Source organism: Leucoraja erinacea, chromosome 15 (assembly GCF_028641065.1).
Source record: "Leucoraja erinacea ecotype New England chromosome 15, Leri_hhj_1, whole genome shotgun sequence".
NCBI classification, from domain to species: Eukaryota; Metazoa; Chordata; class Chondrichthyes; order Rajiformes; family Rajidae; genus Leucoraja; species Leucoraja erinaceus.
In genome coordinates, this window is record NC_073391.1 from 10,448,699 (window position 1) to 10,475,571 (window position 26,873).

Here is a 26,873-nt window from a genome sequence, read left to right on the forward strand (position 1 = left end):
AGAGATTGGTTGAGCGCTCCTCAAATATGAGGGTTATAATATCATTGTTTCTTACTTTTCTTTTGGCATATGACCTGATTCTACCTCATCGAGCCTCATTATCCCATTTTCTCTCATGTGTTCTTCAGCTCTCCACAATTCTCTTGTCAGATGAAGGATCTTGACTCCAAATGCTGGCCATTTTAATCCACATATGCTGCCTGAACACCTGGGTTATTCCAGCAGCTCTCCTTATTTTTGCTCCAGATTCCAGCATCTGCAGACTGTTGTGCCTCCACAATATATAAGGCAACAACTTTGGCCATGAGAGAGAGAGAGAGAGGGAGAGGGTGGATGTGGAAGTGAGTGATCTTCTCAAAAAGGCATTCACTTCTCACTTTACACATACTCTCCCACCACCAGTTAGTTGTTTCATATAGTATGTACTGATCCCGACCTCTGTGCAGTGAAGCTCACTATTCCATAGCAGGATTAGCAGAAGCCAGAGGATCCTAGCCAAAATTATCTCTGCAGTCAAAGCAGTGATTCAAGCTGGCTGACCTTGTATCTGCAGCATGCAGAATGTGTAGCAAATAGGACGAATAACGATTTGTAATTACAGAAGAGGACATATAAATTGTTGTGAAATGTTGGATCATTAAATTTGTTTTACACTTCTACATTCATACAATTTTTTTTAAATTTATTCTCATTTTGCACGTAAATAGAGATAGGGGAGAAGGAGAAAAATGTTTTTAATTCTGGACCAGAAAGAAAGAAATAATTGGCCCAACGTCCTAGGGAAGCGGAGAGAAATGGCAGCCGCTACTGATAACATCACCGATAAGCCCATTAACTTCTTGGACTGGTTCTTGATAATGGTGGAAACGGCCAGTTATCGGGATTTATAGGGATCCATTTACAGTATATAGATACATGATAATAGAATGTACATGTAGTGCAAGTTAAAACCAGCATTTTCCCAAAATGGCTATGGAGGTTGATATTAACCAAGTCACCAAGGCAGAATCTAAGGAAGGACACCAATGAACATATCTCGGTCATAAATTTGGCATAGTATTTGGATACGGAATAGAAAATGAGAATTTTACCAACAGCATTAAGGTAAGTTGCTTAAATGAAGAAAATGTGACTCGATAAAAAAAGGAAATGATTTGTTGATTTGATGTGATTTGTTGATAAGAGTTGAAAAGGTGTGTTGTTAATAAGAGCTTCAGTTGTGGTGGGTGGTGGAACATATAGATTGGGATGGAGCCTTTAATATGTGGAATGACATTCTGAAGGGAGGTGCAGAGAATACCAATGATAGTAGATTTGCTGAAAGAATGCTTAGGATCAGATTTAGGGTATGTGAGTGGGGCAGGGAGAAGGCTTGAAAGAATCAACCCCAGCAGACACAGGGAATGGCGGGTCAAGGGGAAATAATGGTGAGAACGCTGATTTGCTTCTTATTTATACGATGGCAATGATGAGCTCCTCATTGCTGGAAATTGTAGGTTTATTTAAGAGGAATTCAAGTCTAAGATGGCAGCAGAAATTTAGAAACATAGAAACATAGAAAATAGGTGCAGGAGTAGGTCATTCGGCCCTTCGAGCCTGCAACGCCATTCAATATGATCATGGCTGATCATCCAACTCAGTATCCTGTACCTGTCTTCTCTCCATACCCACTGATCCCTTTAGCCACATCTAACTCCCTCTTAAATATAGCCAATGAACTGGCCTCAACTACCTTCTGTGGCAGAGAATTCCAGAGATTCACCACTCTCTGTGTGAAAAATGTTTTTCCCATCTCGGTCCTAAAAGATTTCCCCCTTATCCTTAAACTGTGACCCCTTGTTCTGGACTTCCCCAACATCGGGAACAATCTTCCTGCATCTAGCCTGTCCAACCCTTTAAGAATTTTGTAAGTTTCTATAAGATCCCCCCTCAATCTTCTAAATTCTAGCGAGTACAAGCCGAGTTCAGGAGGGCTGAAGGGTTAGAGTGCAGATTCAAAAGGGCACTTGAGGGAGAAGAAATAAAATAAGGTGTGACAACAGGAAGAGAGGAATGGCAGAGCGAAGAAACAGAGAACAAGGGGAGGAAAAAGCCTAAAGTGGAATCAAAGGCTTAAGTTTGAAGCAGGTAAAAAAAGTACGGTAATAATCACAGGGACATGTAATGCCTGATTACATGGTTAGAAAGAGGATGGATTGAGAGGTTGTGGGGGGGAAAGAGGAAATAACCCTTGTAAATAGATATGTTTTGTATCATCAGAGTTTTAAATCTGTATGAAAATCTCAACCATTATGATCTGATCCCACCGACCCCAGTACATGACTTGAGGCAACTAGGCAGCAATTCTGAAATTCACCTCGCGAGAGGTAGGTTTCCAATTCAGTACATTAATTGCTTGTTCAGTTCAGGTGCGGGCACTTGGGCTTCTTGCCAATGGAATCATGCTGAGAGCTCAAAGCCATGAGCTAGGGATTGGTGAACTGACAAGCTAATGTGACAAAACAATACTGCATGCAAACTATAGAAGGAGATCTTATTCAAACGTTCAGAAGAGATCTGGACTGATATATGGACAGCAAGTGTTCTGGGGGTAGTGGACCAAATGCAAGCAAATGGGACCGACCCAGAATGCCAGCTTGTTCATAAGTGGACAAAAGTGGAAGTTCTCCTTACAGAAGTTGTCTTGAGCACACTATTTTTTTGTGGTTAGCATATCGATAAAAAACTTCATGAAAGATACTACTCTTGTAGCAACATTAACGGTTCAAAAGAGTTGGGTGGACAATCAAAGGACCAACACAAGTCTATGTCTGGCCCACCTGCAGCCTCAAATGAAAGAGAGACAGTGTATTTGTAAACCACCTTGTGGGAAATGCTAGTTCTCCATTAAACTCCATGGGAGATCAGTGCTGCAGGGAGGGATCAGTTCAATTGATGCCCGAGGCAATCAGAGGATTGGTGAATTGAAAATCAGCATGCATCTCTGTCAATCCACTGAACTTTCGACATGAAATGCTGGCAATTACCATAGTAGGTTGGATGATTCCACTTTGAGTCGATAAGCTGAAGTCCAGTTTCCAGGTCCTGTTTGGTTATCATGTCTAAGAATGCTTTGGTTATCCTGGCTAGGATTAATTTAATTTATGATCTTTTCATGAGTTAGTGTTCACTAAATATTAACCATCTTGTTGAAACTCAACTGTTTTATATTTGAACATAGTACATTTTTCCATAAATGTTATGTGTTTTAAATGAGCATGGGAGAATTTGAAAAGGTGGTTTAAATGCATGCCCCCAATGTTTGTGCCCCCCCCCTTGCAGTCCCTTCCCCATACAATCAATGTTTATTATTAGTTAATTGGTTTTGATTGTTCTCGAGACCTGCAAGAATGCATTGGAAATTGAATAATTTACTAAAGATAAATAATGTCATAGAAATTGCACAATAAAGCAATATAACCCTTTAGTATGGGAAAGAACCAAAGGGTATGAGAGGGGGAGAGAAAGAGGGAGATTTCATATTTATGAACAACCTATCTAATTGATCAATTTCCCTCCTGGGATAAATAAAGTTATATTGTATCATGTCTAACTTCATGTTTTAACTCCACTTTAAGTTTATCCCATTAGTTTAAGGATGGCCAGCAGTTTATACTGTGAATTAATCATATGAGTGAACATTTCACATGTGAACAGCAGTGCCATGGCTGACAGACTGAGCTCCACAGGATTCAGCTGTATTTACTGGCATTATGTTAGACAGTGCATCCCATTATCTTACCTGAGATTAATCCGTTTTGTTGCTTTATTTACGTAGCAAAAATGTGAAAGCAAGATGAGCTCTTCACCCAACAGAATGTGGTGGATTGTTGAAAGAATCCATCAAATGCTTGAAAGCTTTGCAAATACAAAGAACAATAACATATTGCACCAAAGCAATTGTTATGAAATCCAACTGAAATTGGAGATTTCATTTATTCTTATTAGGATTCCTGATTTATTTTAATTGTCCATCCCATTTGATTTAATTGTGTCATTTACACAGTCTTGTTTAGAAAATCAATGCAACTGCTTGGAGTACAAAATCAGATATGAATCACTCTAGCTGCAAGCAATTATTTGGATCAATTGAGACTTCAAATTCAAACCATCACAAAAGGTGTAGAACCCTAATACAGAAAAAGAGCATTGGATGGCTTACATGATATTGCAAAATGCTACAGATTCAGGAAGTGTTCCTGTGAATTGGAAAAATGATATCTCACACCATGCGGTTTGAGGAGAGAAATAAGGTAATTACAGAGCAATTAGTCTAACATTAGATGCGGCAAAATTCTTAAAGGAACATGGTGAGTGAACACTTTGACAGGTCCTGGTTTCATTAGTTCTCAAAATGATATCTCAAAAAACAGATGATCCCTTGATCCTCTCAGAGCATTACATGGATTCCTGCTTAGTAGAATTGGCCGTTGAGGTTATCTGCGTGACAGCACTTTGAAATAGTGGAAATGGATGGAAAGTTGTTCAAACGCTTGGAATGAAATGAAGGAATTCACAAAAGCAAATTTTATTAAAGCTGAACAGCCTTTACTTGAGCTGGAGAAACTCAGCGGGTGCAGCAGCATCTATGGAGCGAAGGAAATAGGCAACGTTTCGGGCCGAAACCCTTCTTCAGACCCGCTGAGTTTCTCCAGCTTTTCTGTGTAACCTTCGATTCTCCAGCATCTGCAGTTCCCTCTTAAACACTTAGCCTTTTACTTGATATTCTTTTAATTGAAGTTTTCTCTGTTACCAGCTAGATGGGTTTCTTTTAACAAAATTGCATCTTTTATATATTCTGAAGTTAAATTCCCTCCTGACATGTTCTCAAAAACATCTATCATCGTGTGTAGCAATTATCCAGAGATTCCAAGATCATTGTTACAGTTGCCTGATATTACTAAAGGGCACTCCACGCTCAATATTCTCCCCTGCAACGCCTCAGCACTTCTCAACCAAGGCAACACTATGTCTCGCAAGATGATTACTTCCATGGCCACCATGTTCAATTATTTAACGTTAAGATGTATCACGTAATGCATGCTTGATGTAATTCAACATACTGCAGGGGATGCAACAATACCTGAAGGGGTACAAACATAATCTATCCCAACATTAACAATAGCTACCTTGCTGATAAACGTGCATACGCTGTAGAGTGTTTGAAGCCAACCAGAGAGCAACAAGATCACATAGCGTACAGCTGACCTTAAAAATCAAGTCATGTTCTCCACTGCATCTCACTGAACATAGGAAAGCTGCAGAAAAGCTTTGTGGATTTTAGAGTTTGCAACCATGTCAGCACATGCAAATGTTGTGCAGACAGGGAAAGCTGGCAGAAAGAGGTGAGAGTTTAAGTATAAATATTTAACTATAGCAGATGGTATGTTCTGCTTAGAACTACACACAAATAACAGGGTATGCATCCTCTCCTTGGTATAATCTCCAGGAGAAGCCATCATGCCACAAATCGTTCAATGTTGGAAACACATGTGTGCATGTGTTCTCATTCTTCTGCAATATTGCATTTACAATGGCATTAATTTGGAAATTAGATTCTCTATTGTCCAATTCTATGACTAACATATATCCAGATCTTCCATTGCTCGGGGTTTTTTCTCTCTCAATAACATCACAGACTATTTTATCAAAATTATATCCATATCTGGCCATTCTGAAGGCAAGTTATTTGAACAATCAATTTTCATAACTGTTAGGCATCTCCTTAAAAAAGAATAAAATCAAATTTATGACAAACAACAATATATCAAACAAAACTTCTCAGATGTAAAATATATTAGAAATTTTAAATCAACTTGACATTGAAAATGACAACTGAATTTTCATCAGTGCATTTCAAATAAAATGCATTATTGTGCAGGTGTCTCATTTATTTGTAATACCCACATCCTTCAATTTCTTGAGCAATAGCATGTAAGATCCACTAATACTGTGGTAAAAAGCTTTCTGGAACATGCTTAAATCACCATGTTTTGTGGATTAAACAGGGCATTTTCCTTCTGCAATGTACAGCCATTGCTAATTTTACACCAAAACTGAGGAGACATTTCAGTGATCTGTGTGTGTTCTTTGGCCGACATGCCATTTTATGCAGACTAATGTTACTTTCTGGTGGATAATTTGGTAATGCAACCAAATCAAGGAGCTTGGAACTATATTTCCAGTCTCAGCACTCGCCCATTCAACTGGAAATGGATGTCAATCCTCAGCAATGCTCTCATAGAAAGCTTCAAATTGTTCCATGTTTGATTCAAAAACAGATGAACTCATTTACAGGGAACCAGCTTTTAACTGCACTCCATGTAAAGCACCTACACCATTTAAAGTGATCATCAATCACTTTTATACGAGTTTTATACTAGGTACTTGCAGTAGCTACAGGAGCCTGAGATGGTAAATGAGTCATATCCTTAGTACTAATCTCTTTTGCACTTTGCTCAATTAAGGCATAGCAAAAGAAGTGGGGTTGATTCTCACACCCCATTCTCCAAGTGTCAACATGAAGATACATCAACTCTCCAAGAAATAATATTTGGAGACAAAGCTTTTCAAAGTCACTGGTGTTAAAACCTGCAACTACCTGTAATGCACCTCCCATGCACCTGTGCCTGGACTGCGCCTCCAACCCTTCACCCATTTGCCTTCCAATAGCAGTTAATCTATGTCGTGCATCATAGCTTGCAGCTTGCTATCTCTTTAGGAATTTCACTAATTACCATTATTCAAGGGAGTGGAATTCTTCTTAACCTGGCTCAGCAAACATCGTAAGTATGTTGATCTATGAGTCTTACAGTTTGAAGCAGGCCCTTAACGCAATGCCCACACCAGCCAAAATGTCCCATTTACACTAGTGTTTGGTCCATATCCCTCTAAACCGGCCTATCTATGTACCTGTCAAAATGTTCCTTAAACGCTGCAATAGTACCTGCCTCCACTACCTCCTCCAGCAGCTCGTTCCATACATCCATCACACATGTCTGAAAAAGTTACCCCTCAGGTTCCAAATAAATCTTTCCCCCCTCATCCTAAACCTATGTCCTCTGGTTCTTGATTCCTCTACTACGGACGAGAGACTTTGTGCACCTACCTAATCTATTCCTCTCATGATTTTGTAAACCTCTGTATGATCATCCCTCATCCTGCTGCGCTCCAAGGAATGGAGTCCCAGCCTGCACAACCTCTTCCTATCGCTCAGGTCCTCAAGACCTGGCAACGTCCTTGTAAGTCTTCTCTGCACCCTTTCCAACTTACAACATCTTTCATATAACATGGTGGACGCAATACTGAACACAATACTCTAAATGCAAACTCACCAATGTCTTATAGAAATGCAACATGACCTCCCAACCTCTATGCTCAATACTCTGACTGATGAAAGCCAATGTGCCACAGTGAAGATTCCAGTTCTCCTGAAACTTCAAGGAATGACAGGCTGCACTCTTGTGGCAGTCTGCATTCTCTACAACAAACTCCAAATCCTCGTGAATAGCAAGGGGTTTCACAGCCTGTACATCAAGATTCTGGCTGATCATTTCAATTTTGGGGAGCTTACTTTAATCTCAGGCTATCCATGAAGGCTGTCATATACAGTATCAGCTGCTAGATGTTAGGACGGAGACAAAGAATGCTCCCACTACTATGATTCTTTCATTGGTTATTTCTCTGCAGCAGAATGCAGATACAACCAGAACTTCTTGACACTAGTGGGTAGTGCCAGCGGTGTGCTTTAGTTGTGGCACAGTGGAGCAGCAATAGAGCTGTTGTTTTACAGTGCCAGAGACCCAGGTTCGATCCTGATTACAGGTACTGTCTGTATGGATTTTGTATGTTCCCCCTGTGACCGCACAAGTTTTCTTTGGGTGCTCCGGTTTCCTCCCACATCTCAAAGAGGTACAGGTTAGTACAGGCTTCGGTAAAATATAAAGTAGCAATGTTACAAAATTTTGAGATTTTAAAAATCAAGTCTGCAATTTATCCCATCAGATAAAGCATAACAATAAGTTTAATTTGACACCAAATTCACTTTCACATCTCAAGTATTAAAAAAGCATGGCAATACTCGGAGCTGTTGATTTTTTACAGTGCCAAAAGAGACCCAGGTTCGATCCTAATTTTACAGGTACTGTCTGTATGGATTTTGTATGTTCCCCCTGTGACTGCACAAGTTTTCTTTGGGTGCTCCAGTTTCCTCCCACATTCCAAAGAGGTACAGGTTAGTACAGGCTTCGGTAAAATAAAAAGTAGATTGTTCCCATTTTGTACGATAGTGTTAGTGTACTGGGCGAATACTGGTTGGCAAGGGCTCGGTGGGCCGAAGGGCCTGTTTTTGTGCTGTATCTCTAAAGTCGTAAAGTCTAAAGGTGCATGGGCTGGTTGGGAGCACTGTGAACCACTCTCCATATAAAGCCTTGTGCTTTCTCGCAGGCTCTTGACATCATGAGAGCTCAGCCCTAACTCAAAACCTTGCTACATCACCAAAATGAAGAGGAAGACAGCAAGGAGGTACAGGGGGAGGAGGAGAATGCACTGAAGAGATGTCCTCCCTAAATGCACGTCATAAAGTCATATGGAATAGTAGAATTAGGCCATTCGGTCCATCAAGTTACTATGCCATTCAATCATGGCTGATCTATCTCTCCTTCCAAATGCCATTCTCCTGCCTTCTCCCCATAACCTCTACGTGCATTTATATTCAGTGTGGTGGGTGCCACCAATCCTTGATTTTCTGAGGCATGAACATATTGGAAATGTAATGTGGAAAGATATTGGAGAAACATATCCATTAGGGCAAAACAATTTCCAGGCATATACTTGTCTGTGCTTTTTGCAGCTAGATGAGGCAACATTTTCTCTCTTGGCAGTATGTTTCTCCATGAAAAGCATTCATGCAGTAATTGTGCACAATTCCTTACCACAACAGGTTTGCTTTAACGTCACGTGCACCGAGGTACAGTGAAAAGCTTTTGTTGCATGCTAACCAGTCAGCGGAAGGATAATACATTATTACAATCGAGACATCCACAGTGTACGCATACACGGTAATAGGATAACGTGAATAACGCTTAGTGCAAGATGAAGCCAGTAATGTCCGATCAAAGATAGTCCGAGGTTCTCCAATAAGCAGAAGAACAATTGTGAAGTTGAGCAACTGGCTGCATGGACACCACTCATATCACCAAGATGAATAAACAAACAGAAGCATCCAGTTGCATGGAAGCTGCTCACAATATTAAGCAAACTGCAGCTGGAAGACGTAAAAGGTTTGACAGAGGACTGTGTGCAGCAGTGGAAACTTTAAATTGCCTCCTTGAGGTTAAGGATAACAGACTCATCAGATACTCCTACAGAGTACCTGTCTTCTTCTGCCTCATTGCAGTCCATCATTTATTCCCGGTGTCTTGTGGTTGTCGTTCTTGATTTAACAGCAGCATATGAGACTGTCTGGCAATCTGCTCTTCTGGCAAAAATGTTACGAATTCTGACACACTGAGTCAGATGTTTAATCGAACTATTACTAGTTGATGGATGTTGTAGAATGCTCAATCTATCTAGCTCATGGAAACGTCATACAATGGCCTCCCTCAGTATTTGCTTCTAGTTGCTTCTCCTTTTTAACATGTGCTTTGAGCCTCCGATTCATTAATACATCAATGCACAGTGTCTACCCCTTTGCTACTCAGGCCCATGACTTCTTAAATGTGGAACTCACACACATTGAAGACTGTTAGAGTACTGCTGAAAATGACACTTTTACTGAGACCATTTCATACAGCCACAGTCATGGGGTCACAGGGAACTGAAACAGACTATTGAGCCCACAATGGCCATTAAGCACTTTTTTATTTTAATTGCATCCCAATCCCATATCAGCCTTCCACAATCTCCACATTCTCACCGCCACATTACAATCAACTTCCCCCTAATTCGACTATTCATCTATACATTAGTGCCAATTGACAATGGCTAATTAACCTACCAACCTGCATGTCTTTGGGATGTGGGAGGACATATGTGTGTGTGTGTATAATTGCAGGTTATGAAGCAAATTACCACCAGGGGCACTGCACAGTCTGTCTGTTTTTTCATCTTTTTTTAATGTTTAGTGTATGTTAAAAGTTTGTGTAAATGTTCTCCGGTTTGTTTTATGTGGGGATCGGGGTGGGGGTCAGGGGAAACTTTTTTTCAGTTTCTTACCATGCCGGAGATGCGACTGTTTTCTGGGTCGCATCTCCGTTCCCCTGCAGCCTAACATCGATGGAGCTGGTGGTGTCCTCAGACTGACGTTCAGCGCCCCCGCGGGGCGTGGACTTAACATTGTAGTTGATCCCTTGCCTGAGATCGCCCCAACCGCAGCCTGCGGACTTTACACCGGGAGCTCACAGTCTCGGGAGAGGCCTAGTCGGGAAGCTCTAAAATCGCGGAAGGTTCGACCAGCCCCGACGCGGGGTTTGATCGCCGGCGCGGGGAGCTGACATCTCCCCAATGCGGGAGCTGACATCCCCCTGGCTACTGGAGTCAAGATCTTCCATCATCGGAGGGCTTGAGGCCCCCGACTGCGGGAGCGCAAAGGGAAGAGATTGAACTTTTTTTCGCCTTCCATCACAGTGAGGAATGTGGAGGAGTCACTGTGGTGGATGTTTAAGTTAAAATGTATTTTGTGTGTTCTGTTGCTTTTTATTGTATGACTGACTTCGCAAATGAAATTCCTCGAATGTTTCAAAACATACTTGGCTAATAAGGTATAATTGTGATTGTGATTGTGATGTGTATGTACTGTATGTATTTGTGTGTAGATGTACATTTTTCTCATTTTTTATATTGTTTACAGTAGACTATGTTTACATATTCTGTTGTGCGGCTGCAAGTAAGAATGTCATTGTTGTATCTGGGACATATGACAATAAAACACTCTTGACTCTTTGCTATTGCAACTGGAGCACCCTTAAGGGCATGTCCCACTTAAGCAACTTTTTAGCGACTCCAGGCATGTTGAACATTTTTCGGCGACAGTGGCGACAATTTGGGATGTCGTATGCTGTCATAGGTACTGTCAGAGGTACTGTCGGAGGTTGTCGCCAGGTGACGTAGGTTGTCTCCAATGCTGACTTCGGTGAATTCCATTGCCCTAATTGCTGGCAGTCGCCTAAAAAATAGGAGGTCTGCCTATGTGGGGCAGGCCCATTAAGAAACCCACAGGGTCATAGGGAGATTGTTGAAAATCGCCATGGGCAACACCCGCATCAGGATTGAACAAATGACATTGGAGCTGAGAGGTAGTGGCTCTTCAAGCTGCACCACTCTGCTAATTGTCCACATACTATCAGCTTAAATAGTACCCTCATTAAAGATGTTCTATTCCATCTGTCGTCAAAACTGTAGCTGACTTGTTACTTAGTTGAAAGGCATGGCAACAATTAGTTCTCTGAACAATAGGCATTTCTTTAAGTCATTGAAAGATACACCAGGGAAAATTAATAAGCTGTAGGAGAGCAATCAGGGTGGAAATCATTAACAACTTTGATCTGGTAGTTCTCCTTCACATATTCAGACTAATTATAATGTTTTCTATCATTACATAGCAGAAGTGAGGGTTCATATTTTAAAAATCATTCTATTTTTAACCATCCAAGGCTACACTTTGTTAAAGAATATCCAGAATAAGAGTTTTGTAAATCAGTCAATAATGATGAAGCCCCAGCTTCTGATCCAGGTCCATTGATTCTGTTGGAGGCTCAAAGAGTGGGGAGACATCTGTTTTACAAAAAACGATCAGAATGTTCAGAAAAAAAAAACACTTTCATATCTGAGCAGTGGATATCATGTCTAATTGCATTTTCACATTTTATATCCAATCGACTAGCTGGAGGTATTTTACTAACTAAATTTGCGGGTTATGAGGCTAATTTCTCAGGCTCTTGCACAAGACCTGCAGATAGAACTGATACATCATGTTCATCAACAAGCCGACTTTGAGATTCAGCCCTCTTCCAACTAATAGATGCTACTGGAGATTTCAATACATGGGAAAGCACTTATGAAACATGCACTGAAAGTAATGATGCCGACTAATGAAGATGAGATGTCTTCTCATTGACCACACTACCACCAGCACAGAATCAGGCTCACGATAAAGATGGTTGAGGACATTTAATCTGGAGATAATTTGAAAATTATGCATTCACTGTTCATTGATTTTATCATTTCTTGGATAATATAATTAATTGCATCGTCTTTTCAGTTGGACAGAAATTGTGCCTTTGCATTTAAACCATTGTGTAACATCTTGAAACATAAACAGCTATTCAAGAGCGCGCAAATACTGTATATAGAATAAATTACTGCAGATTAGTCTTGTGTGTGCTGGAACATTTCTTACCCCTCGCTCCAGAAGCATATCCCGGAAATGATTAATGCGTTCTTCCAAGGGGACAATAGTTCTGTGTGGGGTATTTCCCAGGTTTTTCCCATCCATTTCTTCCTTTGCTGAATTAGCAATCTCTGGCTGCTCAGTTCTGTTGTAAAATGATTTTCATAGTATTAATATTTACAAATGTGCACACAATAAACCCTCGCACTAGGGGGAGAGAATGGTGTCCGTTGTTGCCGATTGTCCGCTGTAACCGAGATCAGTCACTGGGGGAAGGAGTTTCCGGGGGGGTGACTGGCAATGACCAAGGTGCAGAGTTAAGCAGGGTAACAGCCGCAGGGAAGAAGCTGTTCCTGAACCTGCTGGTCCGGAAACAGAGGCGAGGTTTTACTGCATATGTTTTGCTTTTAGCAATGGGAACTCATTGTAATTTGCTATTTTATATTTCCCACAGGATGTATTTGCATGGCAGCATTTAAAAAAGTGGAGATAGGCACAAAATGCTGGAGTAACTCAGCGTGACAGGCAGCATCTCTGGAGAGAAGCAATGGGTGACGTTTCGGGCCGAGACCCTTCTTCAGACATCTTGTCAGTCTGAAGAATGGTCTTGACCCGAAGCTTCACCCATTCCTTCTCTCCAGAGATGCTGCCTGTCATGCTGAGCATTTTGTATCTATCTTCAGTTTAAACCAGCACCTGCAGTTCCTTCCTACACATTTCAAAGAGTGGCATTTCTTCAGGAACGTTACCAAACCAAAGGCATATCAGAGGGCGCTGCACGATGGCTGCCTCGCCAACGGTCTGTCTTGTCTTTTTCATTCTTTTTAGTTTGTTGTAAAATGTATGTTTTAGCTTATCTTTAGTTATTGTATTTGTGGAGGGGTGGTGGGGGAAACCTTTTTAATCTCTATCCTTGACGGAGATGCGACTTTTTCCGAGCCGTATCTCTGTCTACACCGCGGCCTAACATCGTGGGGTTGGCGGTCTCTTGCTGGGGCTTCTAGAGCTCCAAAACACGAAGCCTGCAGACTTTAACATCTCGGAGCGGGCTATCCCTTTGCCAGGGGTCAGCCTTTGGTGCTCCAACCAGCTGAGCTGCGGACTTTAACATCATAAAGCTCGCGGTCCCTGGTTAGGATTTCGGGAACTCCAAGCCGCAGGACTGTCCCAAAGCGGGTGTTTAGACCGCCCCAACGTGGGAGCTCGATCGCCGGCTGCAGATGGTTCGACTCCCCCTACTGCGGGAGGACAGAGGGAAAGAAGATAAGACTTTATTGCCTTCCATCACAGTGGGGAATGGGGAGGAGCAGCTGTGGTGGATGTTTATGTCAAATTTTTATGTAGTTTTATATCTTGTTGCTTTTTTGTTATGACTGAATGTTAAACCAAATTCCTCGTATGTTGAAAAACATACTTGGCTAATAAATTACGATTATGATTAAGAGCATGAGCCAACAACTAAGTAATATAACCAAGTAACAGTTTTAATCTTTTTCACTATAGAATAAACCACTGAATTACCAGAGACATGATCTCAATGAAACAAAATCCCCTCACATTTCACTTTCCTATTACTGGTATTATTAACATCCATCATTGCACAAAATCTCCAGGGATTAAACTTGCAAATTTCAACACTATGCATTAACAATCCAGCATGAAACTACCAAATAATATGCTGAAAGCTAAAATAAAAATGTTTAATCACAATAAAAATCACACAACGTTAAAGTGAGTTTTAGTAATTTCGGCATTGCAAGTGAATTTCCAGAATTATGTCACTGTAAATCACAGTCATCTTGTACCACAGTTGAGACATGTCTTCAGTTATGTATATATTTTACTTCGGAGTCACGTGAGTGACTACGTGAAGAAGGGCCGTCCGTCTGCGTGTGCGTCATTACGTCTGAACGCAACGCGCGACGGACTGGCAGAGGCACTGCGTCCTCCCAGGCCGTTAGGATGGGCAGGTAAGGAAAGTTGAATCACTTACCTGCGTTCTTTCGGGCTTGAAACTTTTTGTAGTTTCAGGGCCCAGATGTCGAGGAGACGGTCCGCGGGGAAGTCGGCTGCCGAAGACCGCAGCATTTCCCAGTAGCGGGCAACGGTGTTTCCCGACATTTAGCGCCGGCAGCTGAACCGGCAGGAGACTTGTTGCAGGAGGAGAGCTCCGTTGGTGGTCCTGCAGTACGGGAAAATCCACCCGCAAGTCAAACAACCCGTTGACTCAGAAGAGTCCGGGGAGGGAAAGGGATACCCTCCCTCAACGGAGAGCGTCTGAGGACGACTCTCCCACATAGGAGCAACTTTTTGGAGAAGTTGCTCCAACAATGACCTGCTCTAAGGAGAGAGCTGTGTCAGCCCGGGGCCTACAGCAGCAGGCAGTACCGGGAGCCTCGCATAATGGGGCAACCCAATGTCTTCCCCATTGGAGGGGGAAGTATATATGGAAGAAACCACTCTGAATCAGAGTACAAAAGCAGGGGGGGGGAAACCTTTCCAGGGACAAGCAGAAGAAAGGAAGGGGGGGGGGGGGGGGGGGGGGGGGGGTACCTTCCCAGGGACACGTAGAAGAAAGGAAGTAAGTAAGTAACCTTTACTTATATAGCACTGTTTAAGTTAACTTGCACCAAAGAGCTTTACATAAAATAAATAATAAGTACAAAAGAAATGAAATACTTCTGCAACCATCCAGGTTCCACTGGGTGCTTCCCTGGATAGAGATCTAGAAAATGTCTCCTGCTCTGAGGAGAGGAGCATTCACGGTCAGTTTCAGCCTGACCCAAAGCAAGAATCTCATTTAGGCCCGCTGGAGGGGCCATGTCAGAGCAGGTATCCTCAGGGGCCTGCGGGGGTAAGCGGTTCACTGAAGCCAGTGGTAGCTTGAAAGCTGGGCACGGAAATATGATCAGAGTCGTCTTTCAAGGTAGACTCAGAATTATGGCCAGAATTGTCCGACAAGGCAGGCTCAGTATGATAAGTTTTTCAGACCAAGACCCAAGCAGAGGTCAGGAGAAACATGGAATCCACACTTCCTACCAGTCCAACTCCCAATCAAGGAGAGAAAAGGAACCCGCATCAGGGGCCTTTGGGCTTACCACAAGACCACCGGTAGCCATGGAGGTAGGTGGGTCTGGGTTTACTGAAACAAGGGATTGTGGACCAGTTACATGTTGGTAATTTTACTCTTGTGTTTTTGTTCAAAATGACAATAACATGAATTTCAGATCTGGTTTTAAAAAACAGATAACAACATGTGATTATTTTTTTACTGCACAACATACATGGGTTCCAAGCAGACTTGGAACTTGGACCGGAATTGTCTTCAAGGCAGGCCCAGTATTTTGGGCAGGATTGCCTTCTAGGACAGGTGACAGATGGAGGATGTCACTTCATCCAGGTTTAACTCATTTGTGCAGTACAGACTTTTAGAAACCGCAATTTTTTGTTACCGTCTAACTACTGTTTTATAGGAGCTTCCTATAAAATGGTCACATGGCATGCATCGACCTCAAAGATGCATATTATTCGGTGTCTATTCATTAAGAACAGGAGATATTTGAAGTTTAACTGGATGGCATGGCTCTGCCAAATGGGTTGACATCAGCTCCTAGACTATTGACTAAACTACGGAAACCAATTCTGGGACTACAAAGGTCTGAAAACCACATAGTAATGGCATATTTGGAGGACATTTTCATTTTGGAGTCACCAAGAATTGGCAGAAGCACCAGTCAAGCAAACCAAAACCCTGTTTGAAAGAATTGGTTACCTCATCCATCCAGTTAAATCAAAATTGACACCTACAAGGGTAATTGATTACCTGGAATTTACTATCAAAAACAGTAAATATGTTGGTGACTTTGCCTAGGAGCAAACAACAATATTAATTAAGCCTGCAATGACCTGATAGTCAAATTCTAGCCATCTATCAGGCAAACAGCGAGTGTAATTGGCAAATAGAGCTGCATTCCCAGCAGTACGGGCCTTTGCATTACCAGAACTTACAGCAAGCAAAGGAACGAACACTCAGATTACATGCAGGCCGAATTGGCAAACTATGGATTGCCAGCAGAGGCCATTGTTGAATAACTATGGTGGATAACGAATGGGAGACAGCTCAGGGAAACTTTGCTCGAAAGCCATCGAGGGTTCTTCAGACCTATGCAAGCGGCTAAGGATGGGGGAGACACCAACACAGTCTAAAGCTGTAGGGGCAGATGGAATGAGCAGGAGTCTGTAATTCCCCAACATATGGAATAAATTACCCAGAATTGTTGGGGGCACAATATGGACTCAAGGTTCTCTGTAGCGATATGCAACCGGTGCTTGTTCAAATTCAGATTGATAACACCACTGCGGTGGCATATATCCATTAACAAGGGTGGTGTAAAATCTGTATCTTACGACAGATTGTCAAACCTCATTTGGCACTGGTGTATCGAGAGGAATATTTGGTAAACCTACGAGGTAGATATAACACGGTGACAGATGCTGGATCATGAATGTTTAATAACAACACAGAATGGATGTTGAATCAGACAGTATTTAACAAAATAACTACACGATTTGGCATACCAGATGTTGATCCGTTTGCATCTAGACTAACCATTAGTTACCCAGATATGTGTCCTGTGAGCTGGATCCAGGAGCAAGGCAGTGGATGCTTTCTCCCTCAATTGGGGAGGAATGTTTACGTATGCTTTCCGCCAATTTGTCTCACAAACCGATGCTTGACAAAAATCATGCAAGACTAAGCCACAGGCATATTGGTAGTGCCAGATTGACCTGCTCAAGCCTGGTCCCCAAACATTTTGGGAATTATACTCCAGCCAGTAATGGCTGTACTCAAGAGCAGGGACCTCCTAGTGAACCCAGTTACAGGGAGCAATCATCCACTACATGAACGTATTAACTTGTTGGTCTGCAGATTCTGAGGAGGCCATTTCAAGGCATAGGACTGTCCGAACAAATACAACACAGTTCAGATAACGGATGTCTTGGAGTTCCTATCAACTGTACTATAACTATAAACTAAGTTATAGTGCATCTATAGTGCCAGAGGAGCACTCTCCTCCAATCTGATGCCGGCAGCAGGGCACAGCTCAATAGGAACGCACCCCTTTACAACAAAATTCATGAAGGGAATTTACAATTTAAGACCTCCAAGGCCAAGGTACACTGACACATGGGATGTGAGCGTGGTACAAACCCTACTTTGACAGTGGGGACCGCCTATAACTAACCCTGAAGGTGGTATGCTGACAAAGAGTCCAAACACTGCAGAAGCTACGGTTGGACCACATCACCACCAATATGAACAACATTACATTCCTAATCAGGAACCTGATAAAACAGAGCAGGCCAGGAATGCCAGGGATGGAGATCCAGTTCTTGGCATATCCAGAGGACCAACGGTTGTGTGGGTGGTAACATACTAACACCACTATCTGAGAGTTACGGAGAACCTCAGAGGCTCAGAACAATCGGTCCTCATCAGCCATAAAAAAACCACACCAAAAGGTGTCAACTCAAACCATCTCCAGATGCTCAAAAGAGGTAATGGCGGTAGCAGGAGTAAACGTTTATATGGTTAAATCTCACTCCACCAGGGCTGCATCTACGTCGGCAGCAAGAGCTATGGACGTGCCCCTTGACGACATCCTCGTGGCTGCAGGATGGACTAATTAAATAACGGTCCACCGGTTTTATAACAGACCCATAACCGGACTGGGGGTGTTTGCACGTACCATTTTAAGTTCTGTCCCTTAGTTTCCCCCCCAAGGTTGGGAGGGGTAAATTAAAAAAAATCTTTCATTTAAAGCATCAGTTTCTTTACTAAACTACGTAATGTCTGAATGCTTTAATGATTACACGCATCCATGGTCAATCCATTCAGTGTGTGACGCCTGGATTCATAACCGGCATAAAATCACAGAACTTTGAAATCTTCACGTAGTCACTCACGTGACTCCGAAGTAAAATAGTAAGATTAAACGAGAACTGACCAGTTTGAAGTTTGATCTTGATTTCATGAGGAGTTACGATGAGCGATTACGCGCCCACCGCTCCCACCCTCATACTATCAAGGTCATATGGAAGTTCTAGTTTCTTCACAATCTTACTATTCTCAGGTGTCTTTTTTATCTGTGATTTAACACCGCTGCTTTGAAGATTGACGCGCATTCAGACGGACGGCCCTTCACGTAATCGCTCATCGTAACTCCTCATGAAATCAAGATCAAACTTCAAACTAGTAAGTTCTCATTTAATCGTACTATTACGCATTCGAAAAATTACAACATATGTAATATGCCAGCAGAGATTTATAAAGTCAACAGCATCTTTATACATTATTTATATGAGCAATGTTTTAATTCAACATTGTTCAACCCATGATAATGGAACAAATTTAATCTTTTAATTAATTGGTGTTTATTATTGGTTATTTTTCAGCAAGCAAAACTGTGATTTTGACGTGCATTTCTTATTTTTGAAGTTTAGATTAAAAATATCACCAGGACAGTAAACAATTTACAATAAAGAATTCCCACACTGTTATGTTAAAACATTAAATTTGATAGAACGTAACAACACCCTAAAATCCAATTCAACATTGAGAAATAAATATTCTTGGTAAAACATGTGTTTGGTCTATGGACAGTACTAATTGATGTAGAAATACAATACAACAAGATAGTATGAAAAACCAGGGCAGCCATCGATGTTTAATGCTGAGTTGCTGTCGTATGAATGGCAGAAAACTTAACTGTTATTAATATTTATTAATATACTTATTTACAGTTCCCTGACATTCCTAATGCTTGAATTTAAATGAGGCAAATGTTCAACTTTGTTAATTAACTTCTCCAAACACCTGTTGTAATATTATGTATAAGGCATAAGTGATTATTGCACTCAGTGGAAATCTAAGTCAGCAAATGATCTGCATAATCTAAATGCTATTTTGATCAGGGACCATGTTATGTTACCTATGACAACAAATGTTGCACCGAGCAGCACAGAGGCAATTATCAACTTATCATCATATGTTCTGGTCTGGAAAAGGCTCACAACACACAATTAGATTTCTGCTATTTTTATAGGTGGGATTATTTTTTTAATGATCAGTATTCATATCATTCACAGAATGATGGGGAGTTGTAACGGTCTATTATTCACACAAAAACACTCAAACAAGTGATTTCCTGAATGTATTATTGTTTTATTATTATTATTATTATTATTATTATTATTATTATTATTATTATTATTATTATGTTTTATTGAAACATGAATGCAGAATAATGTAAATAAAAGATAAATGTAAATGTTACTTTATGTGCTAATGACATTCAATATATTTTATAATTTCTAAAGATAATACCTATTTTTAATCAATCCATACACATGTGTCCAGATATCAACAGAAAATAGATCCTCACATGCACATTTGGTTTAAGAAGGTATAATTACTGTAAATAAACCCAAAGTTCAATTTGAATAGAGCCAAAAGACAACTTGTTATGCTTTTCTTTAGAGGAAAGAATATAGATTTATATTTAATGTACTGTTTTCTTGTCTCCCATTTAGAAATAGCTCTTAAGCTTTAGGATGGGTTATAAATGCACACGCCAGTGATCTCATAATTGTTTAATGTTAATGCCCTCAAGAGATAAATATTTTAGATTGAATGATATTTTCATAAAATTCAATTTAAATCTTTTAAAAGGACAATGTTTTAGAGTGTAGATAAATTGTGCAAAGTTAGATATTGTGCATATTCTTAAAAAAAGACAAATAGTTAGCAGTCAAGAAAGTAATTTGCATACTTGTTTCTTTTCGTTTTCATAAGGTGTTCTTCATTTGCCTCTTCATGATTAGAAGTTTCATCTTTTGCTAATAAAGTAAGACAATTGAAATTATAGATATATATAAAGACTGTATATATATACTTATAATTAATATTTAAATTACTATATTTGTGGAATACATAAACATTTGAAGATTTGCAATATCACTGGCACCAAATTAGCAGTCAAAACAGATGCCTGCACCAGCAATGAACCTATAAAAGGTCTTATATTTTATTCTCAAATATTGGGAGCTTGATGTAAGAAACTGGCTTAAACCACTGTGATGTTAAATACTAAAACTGTAAACTATTGTTTAAAACATCGAAAGGACATAAAATACTTAAAGCCATTTAAATGTATTCCAAACAATGGCGAGAAATAAAATATATATACCATGGTCCAAGTGGTTGTTCTGCCCCATCATCATGAGTAGGTAAGAACTCCCTGTGCTAGATCTATCAGGACTCGTGAACTTGGCACCTTCTCATATACTCCCTACTCCCCAGCCCCTACCAACAGTGGACGGCGTCCACATCTTCAGACTCTTGCTATTCTCCACCTGCTCCAAATTGCGTGAATAGTCATTCAGTTGTGGAGAAATATTGGCAGTTATATGGATCAACTATCATATTTTCCCTTTAGATTTCTAATTCTTGGTGACCATTCAAAGTAAGTCCGTGGGATTGTGCTTGGCCCAGTTTGCCTACCCATGTGCCACCTTCCAATTTGACACAGCTTCATTTGATTATCCCACTGAGACTGATGAAGTAGGAGACCTGTCTACTACTGCGGTCCCATGATGGATTGATCCATGAAAGGGTTAGAGCTCTGATCTCTCCCCCAGATAAGTCTGATGGCCTTTCAACAATCACAGACCTTTAAACCATTGATGGGCTGAATAGCCTAATTCTATTCCTAGAAATTATGAAAACGTCCAAAAAAAGTCACTTAAAACAAGATGAAGATGAAGTGAAGTGAAACAAAAAACCCACTTATCTACATTTACCTTTCCAAGTAAGGTTTGCATTCCCATTCATATCAATGGGATTAAGCTACATGCTGTTTGGCTCCTCTGCTCTTTATTTGTGCCTCAATGCTGAGGTCCAATGTACCCAAGCCCTTTGATTCAGAATTATTTGAGAATGAAAGAAATGCCCCATTTACTATTTTATAGAAATCTCAATACAAGACTCTGAACATCTTCTAGCATCATCAGACAGAACTAGATTGTAAAGATACAAATGGCTCCACTCAAATAAGAGACACAAAAAGCTGGAGTAAATCAGCGGGACAGACAACATATCTGGCGAGGAGGAATGGGTGACGTTTCAGGTCGAGACCCTTCTTCAGCTCCAGTTCCAAATCCGCTTAAATAGGATGTGGTTCAGGCTTGGGGAGAAGGGATAAAGATAGATTGTGAATATTGTCTTAGAGATCCATTCCACCTTCTACATCCATTGTGCCAGATTTCTTTGCAATAAATGATGGGAAGACTGTTCCCAATAACCTCACAAACGCTCGTACTATATGAGCTGGACAGCACATTCACACTGGACTGCTTGCAACCACTTCATTTAAATCCTTATTTATATTCTCTTAGGCAAATCAAGAATTGATTCAGTTAACTTCATGAGACTTTAATGAACTTGCTGTTTACTGCGTAGCATTACACACTGATGCATACACTTGCTGCTATCAGTTTTTCACTGATTGATAGGCATAAAAAACTTGCAAATATGCTGCATTTATATTTAAATTTTAACTTTCCATTTGAGGGAAATATACATTAGCATCATCTGTTTAGAGATAGAGTGGAGACATGCCCTTCGGCCCACCGGGTCCGCGCCGACCAGCGATCCCTGCACATTACTGGATACTGGACTTTCTAACCAACAGACCCCAGTCTGTGAGGTTAGACAAGCACACCTCTTCAACCCTCACCCTGAACACTGGCGTTCCTCAGGGCTGTGTGCTGAGCCCCCTCCTCTACTCCCTCTTCACCTATGACTGCACACCTGTACATGGTACTAACACCATCATCAAGTATGCAGATGATCCAACGGTGATTGGCCTCATCAGCAACAACGATGAGCTGGCCTACAGGGAGGAGGTCCAGCACTTAGCAGCATGGTGCGCTGACAACAACCTGGCCCTTAACTCCAAGAAGACCAAGGAGCTCATTGTAGACTTCAGGAAGTCCAGAGGCGGCACGCACACCCCCATCCACATTAACGGGACGGAGGTGGAACGTGTTTCTAGCTTCAGGTTCCTGGGAGTCAACATCTCCGATGACCTCTCTTGGACCCACAATACCTCTACTCTGATCAAGAAGGCTCATCAGCGTCTCTTCTTCCTGAGGAGACTGAACAAGGTCCATCTGTCTCCTCAGATCCTGGTGATCTTCTACCGCTGCACCATCGAGAGCATCCTTACCAACTGCATCACACTATGGTATGGCAACTGCTCTGTCTCCGACCGGAAGGCATTGCAGAGGGTGGTGAAAATTGCCCAACGCATCACCGGTTCCTCGCTCCCCTCCATTGAGTCTGTCCAAAGCAAGCGCTGTCTGCGGAGGGCGCTCAGCATCGCCAAGGACTGCTCTCACCCCAACCATGGACTGTTTACCCTCCTACCATCCGGGAGGCGCTACAGGTCTCTCCGTTGCCGAACCAGCAGGTCGAGGAACAGCTTCTTTCCGGCGGCTGTCACTCTACTAAACAACGTACCTCGGTGACTGCCAATCACCACCCCCCCCCCGGACACTTATTATTATTTTTTTTCTTATTATTTTTTTTTATTCAAATCGTTTGATATGTCGCTCTTCAAGGGAGATGCTAAATGCATTTTGTTGTCTCTGTACTGTACACTGACAATGACAATTAAAATTGAATCTGAATCTGAATCTGAATCTGAATTAACACTATCCTACACCCACTGGGGACAATTTTTACATTTACCAAGCCAATTAACCTAAAAACTCTGAGGAAACATCCAAAAACTTTCTTAGAAAGTGCCTGCCTGTCTGGACATATCCAGCATCAGCATAAATCAAATTCATGATGAAAATACACTGGAATTCAATAATAGAGCCTTCCTTTATGAGGTGTTTTTACTGCTTAAATGTGTTACACTCTGTCACCCATGACCAGTTAAATGTGTTAAACTCTGTTACAAATGGCCGGTTAACCCAAGCTGTACAACACCTCCAATTTACCATTCATTGTGCTGATGGGGTCAACTAGGTGTGTTTTATACCATTGATGTCATCCGGGTGTGACACCATGTTGGTGCCTTAAACATTCAATAATCCCTAAGAAATGTGAAAGACATTATAATTAATTTACAATTCTAAATTTTGCAATCATCTTGCCTTTTTTGTCAGTTTTTCATGATTGCTTTTTTCACTGACAATAGATGTCCGAGGTTCCTTTTCAGCAATGATTGAGCTAAAATCTAAAACTATCATTGATACTCTCTGTGTTCATTAATTCTGACACTGCGGCAATTTGTTCCATGATTGATGAACTATTATGTATAGGTGACATTATTGCTGATTAATCTTATTTGCTTCACTTGTTCTATTATTGGAATTTTTATTTTGTATGAAATGTCAGTTCTGATCCTTCTTCACCCTTGCCAAGTAGCCTTAGATACCTCAGAACGCTATCACTTTAGTATGAACAGTTTGCTTTCCCTCATACCTTGCAGTGGTCTGCAGAGTTTCTTTAAATGGTTTCATTATTTATAAATAGTCTGAATAGCAGAACTCTTGAGAATACCTTAGGGATGCCTGCTTGTCAAACCTGTCCAAATTAAAATGACTGCCAACGATCAATGACTTTGTATCTTATTACTTGGGCAATTTACTGCCCGGTTTACCATTTTGTCTTTAATCCCAGGAGCTATTACTTAAGCCACTTTATCAAATGTTTTCTAAACGTTAAGATGCATAACATCCAACACATAATCCCCTTTTCTTTTTACCAATCTGGTGATTCAATCAAGAGAACTAAGTTTGTTAGCTTTACTAAGCGGAAACAGTAATGATTTATTTTATTCATATTATATGCTTAATCTATTTAGACAATAGACAATAGACAATAGGTGCAGCAGTAGGCCATTTGGCCCTTTGAGCCAGCACTGCCATTCAATGTGATCATGGCTATTTTCTTGAGCTCAATTGTTTTCCAACTATAGGTATTAAATTCAAAAGTTTTCAATTGCTTACTGTTTTGATTCTGGTCCTTCCATATTTTTTTACAAATTAATATGAACATTGCTGCCTTAAAATGTCCAGTACCACCTGTAAACCAACATAATTCTTCCTATGTGTAGGAAGGAATTGTAGATGCTGGTTTACACTGACGATTCACACAAAATGCCTGAGTAAGGCAGCATCTCTCGATAGAAGAAATGGGTAACATTTCGGTCGAGACCCTTCTTCAGACTGAGAGTCAAGGGAGAGGGAGACACAGAGATATGGAAGGGTAAGGCATGAAAATGAGCCATCAAAGGGGACGAAGTTCAAGGTACATATAGAATAGATCATTGTTAGCTTGTGGAAGGTGACAACAAACAATACAAAGACAACATTTAATCAGGAGGACAGTCTAATTCTAATTTCTATTCCTATTTTCTTCATCCTTAATTTTAAAGGGACTCTGGACTAAATCAGTTTGGTTTAGATGCCTCATGGTCTTTCAAAGCCTGATGTTTTAAAAATTAAAATACCAGTCTGTACTTGATTCAGGAAGTCAAATTGACTTCTTATATGTTTACCTTCCGGAAACAGGCAAGGTTTACCTTACAACTGGTTTTGGATGGACAAGGATTAAAATAAATAATAGGTTGAAGTAATTTTTATTATTGGGGCACATTGATAATCTACTGGCAAAAGTCAGGTGACGCAGTGCTTGTAATGCCATATCCCTGGTCTGCGGAGTGTTTGTGGGATTAGAATGCATAAGAGCTCCACCAAAATGTCGCCTGGAATAGATGGCATTAGTTTTAAACTGTAAGGTATTAGCAATAAGGAGAGATTGGGCAAACTTGGATTCTCTGGAGGGTTGCCGTCTGAAGGGGAGACCTGAATAAAGTATATAAAGTTATGTGAGTATGAGAGGTCAGAGATGAGTACACACAAGGTGTGAGACAAAAGGATCAGAGAGTTGCGGATTGGGTAGCTAGAGGGTTGACAAGGTGCAAATTCTTTAGGAATGTAGTTAAAGTGGGAGGAGAAAGATGGGTGCAAAATGAGTCTGAAGATGGGTCTCGACCTGAAACGTCACCCATTCCTTCTCTCCAGTGATGCTGCCTGTCCCGTTGAGTTACTCCAGCATTTTGTGTCTACCTTAGGTGCAAAATCAGACAGGATTCAGGGGAGGGGGTGAATGGGAGAGAAAGTGGATGGGAGGATTTGTAGAGGTTACCTAATATTGGAGAAATCAATGTGCATGGGTTGTAAGGTACACAAACGGAATTATGGCACAAAGTGCTATTGCTCTGGCAATGGAACAGGCCCAGGGCAGAAAGGTCAGTATGGGATTAGGAAGGGGAATGGTTAGCAGCCAGGAGTTCCCACAGAGGATGGTGGTTTGGGTGGGAAGGGATAAGTGAACCAAGGAATTGCCGAGGGAGCTGTTTTTGCGGAAAGGGGAAAAGGGTGGAGATGGGAAGATGTGATGGATGATGGGATCATGTTGGAGGTACTGGAAATATCAGAGGATGATGTGTTGGATGCAGAGGCTGGTGAAATTAAATGTAAGGACCAGGGGAACTCTATCTTTGTTGCAACTGGGGAGGAAGGAATGCAAGACCAGAACTACGGGATACAGAGGAGATGGAGGTAGTGGGTGAAGGATCAATCTATAACACAGGGGCAAAAACCATTTTTAAAGAAAGAGAATATCTCAGATCTTTTGGTAGCAAATATGACAGAATTGACATTAGGGGATAGAGTCTTTGCAAGAGGCAGGGTGGAAGGAAGTGTAGTCCAGATAACTATTGGAGTCAGTAGGTTTGTCAGTACCGTTCTATGTTCTATATAATGTCAATGATTATGAGTCACCTTTACTCCAGTCTGTACCTGGCATGTCTTATGCCTCCACTTCAGCATCTGCTCCCTCAGGGTGCCTTGTTCAGTTCTGTCAATTCCTTAAACTTCATGTTACCTCATTTCTACATGCTCAACTAACATCTCTGTGCAGCTGAATGCAAATGAGATCTTGAATGTTGGGATGGGTTAGTCATCACAGTGTTAGGAGAAATAGATAGGACTGCAAAATTTTGGTCTCCAGCAAGCTCCTTTGCTGGTCAGCTGTTCAGTCCGAAGAAGGGTCCCAGACCCAAAACGTCACTTATCCTTGTTCTCTAGAGGCGCTGCCTGACCCGCTGAGCTATTCCAGCACTTTATGTCTATCTTTGGTTTCAACCAGTATCTGCTGTTTGATGTTATTACATTCAGTAACAGCTTCCTTGCAGCAACCATCAGGCTCCTGAACATTGCCCAACACTAACCATACTCTACCTCAGCCACTACGATCTTCTATGGACTTGGTTGCACTACGTTTTGGTTGCACTAGTTAATTTAG

General features: G+C 41.1%; 1 protein-coding gene across 1 annotated transcript in view; it reads right to left on the reverse strand.

The window, feature by feature from the left end:
- The window catches only part of tcerg1l (transcription elongation regulator 1 like), a 662,686-nt gene that overhangs the window by 86,636 nt on the left and 549,177 nt on the right, over window positions 1-26,873 (reverse strand). Inside the window, exons 9-10 of the mRNA XM_055646670.1 lie at window positions 20,260-20,326; window positions 12,437-12,572 (exon numbers count right to left, since the gene is read on the reverse strand). Coding sequence (XP_055502645.1) covers window positions 12,437-12,572; window positions 20,260-20,326 — 203 coding nt within the window. The remainder of the gene's footprint in view (window positions 1-12,436; window positions 12,573-20,259; window positions 20,327-26,873) is intronic.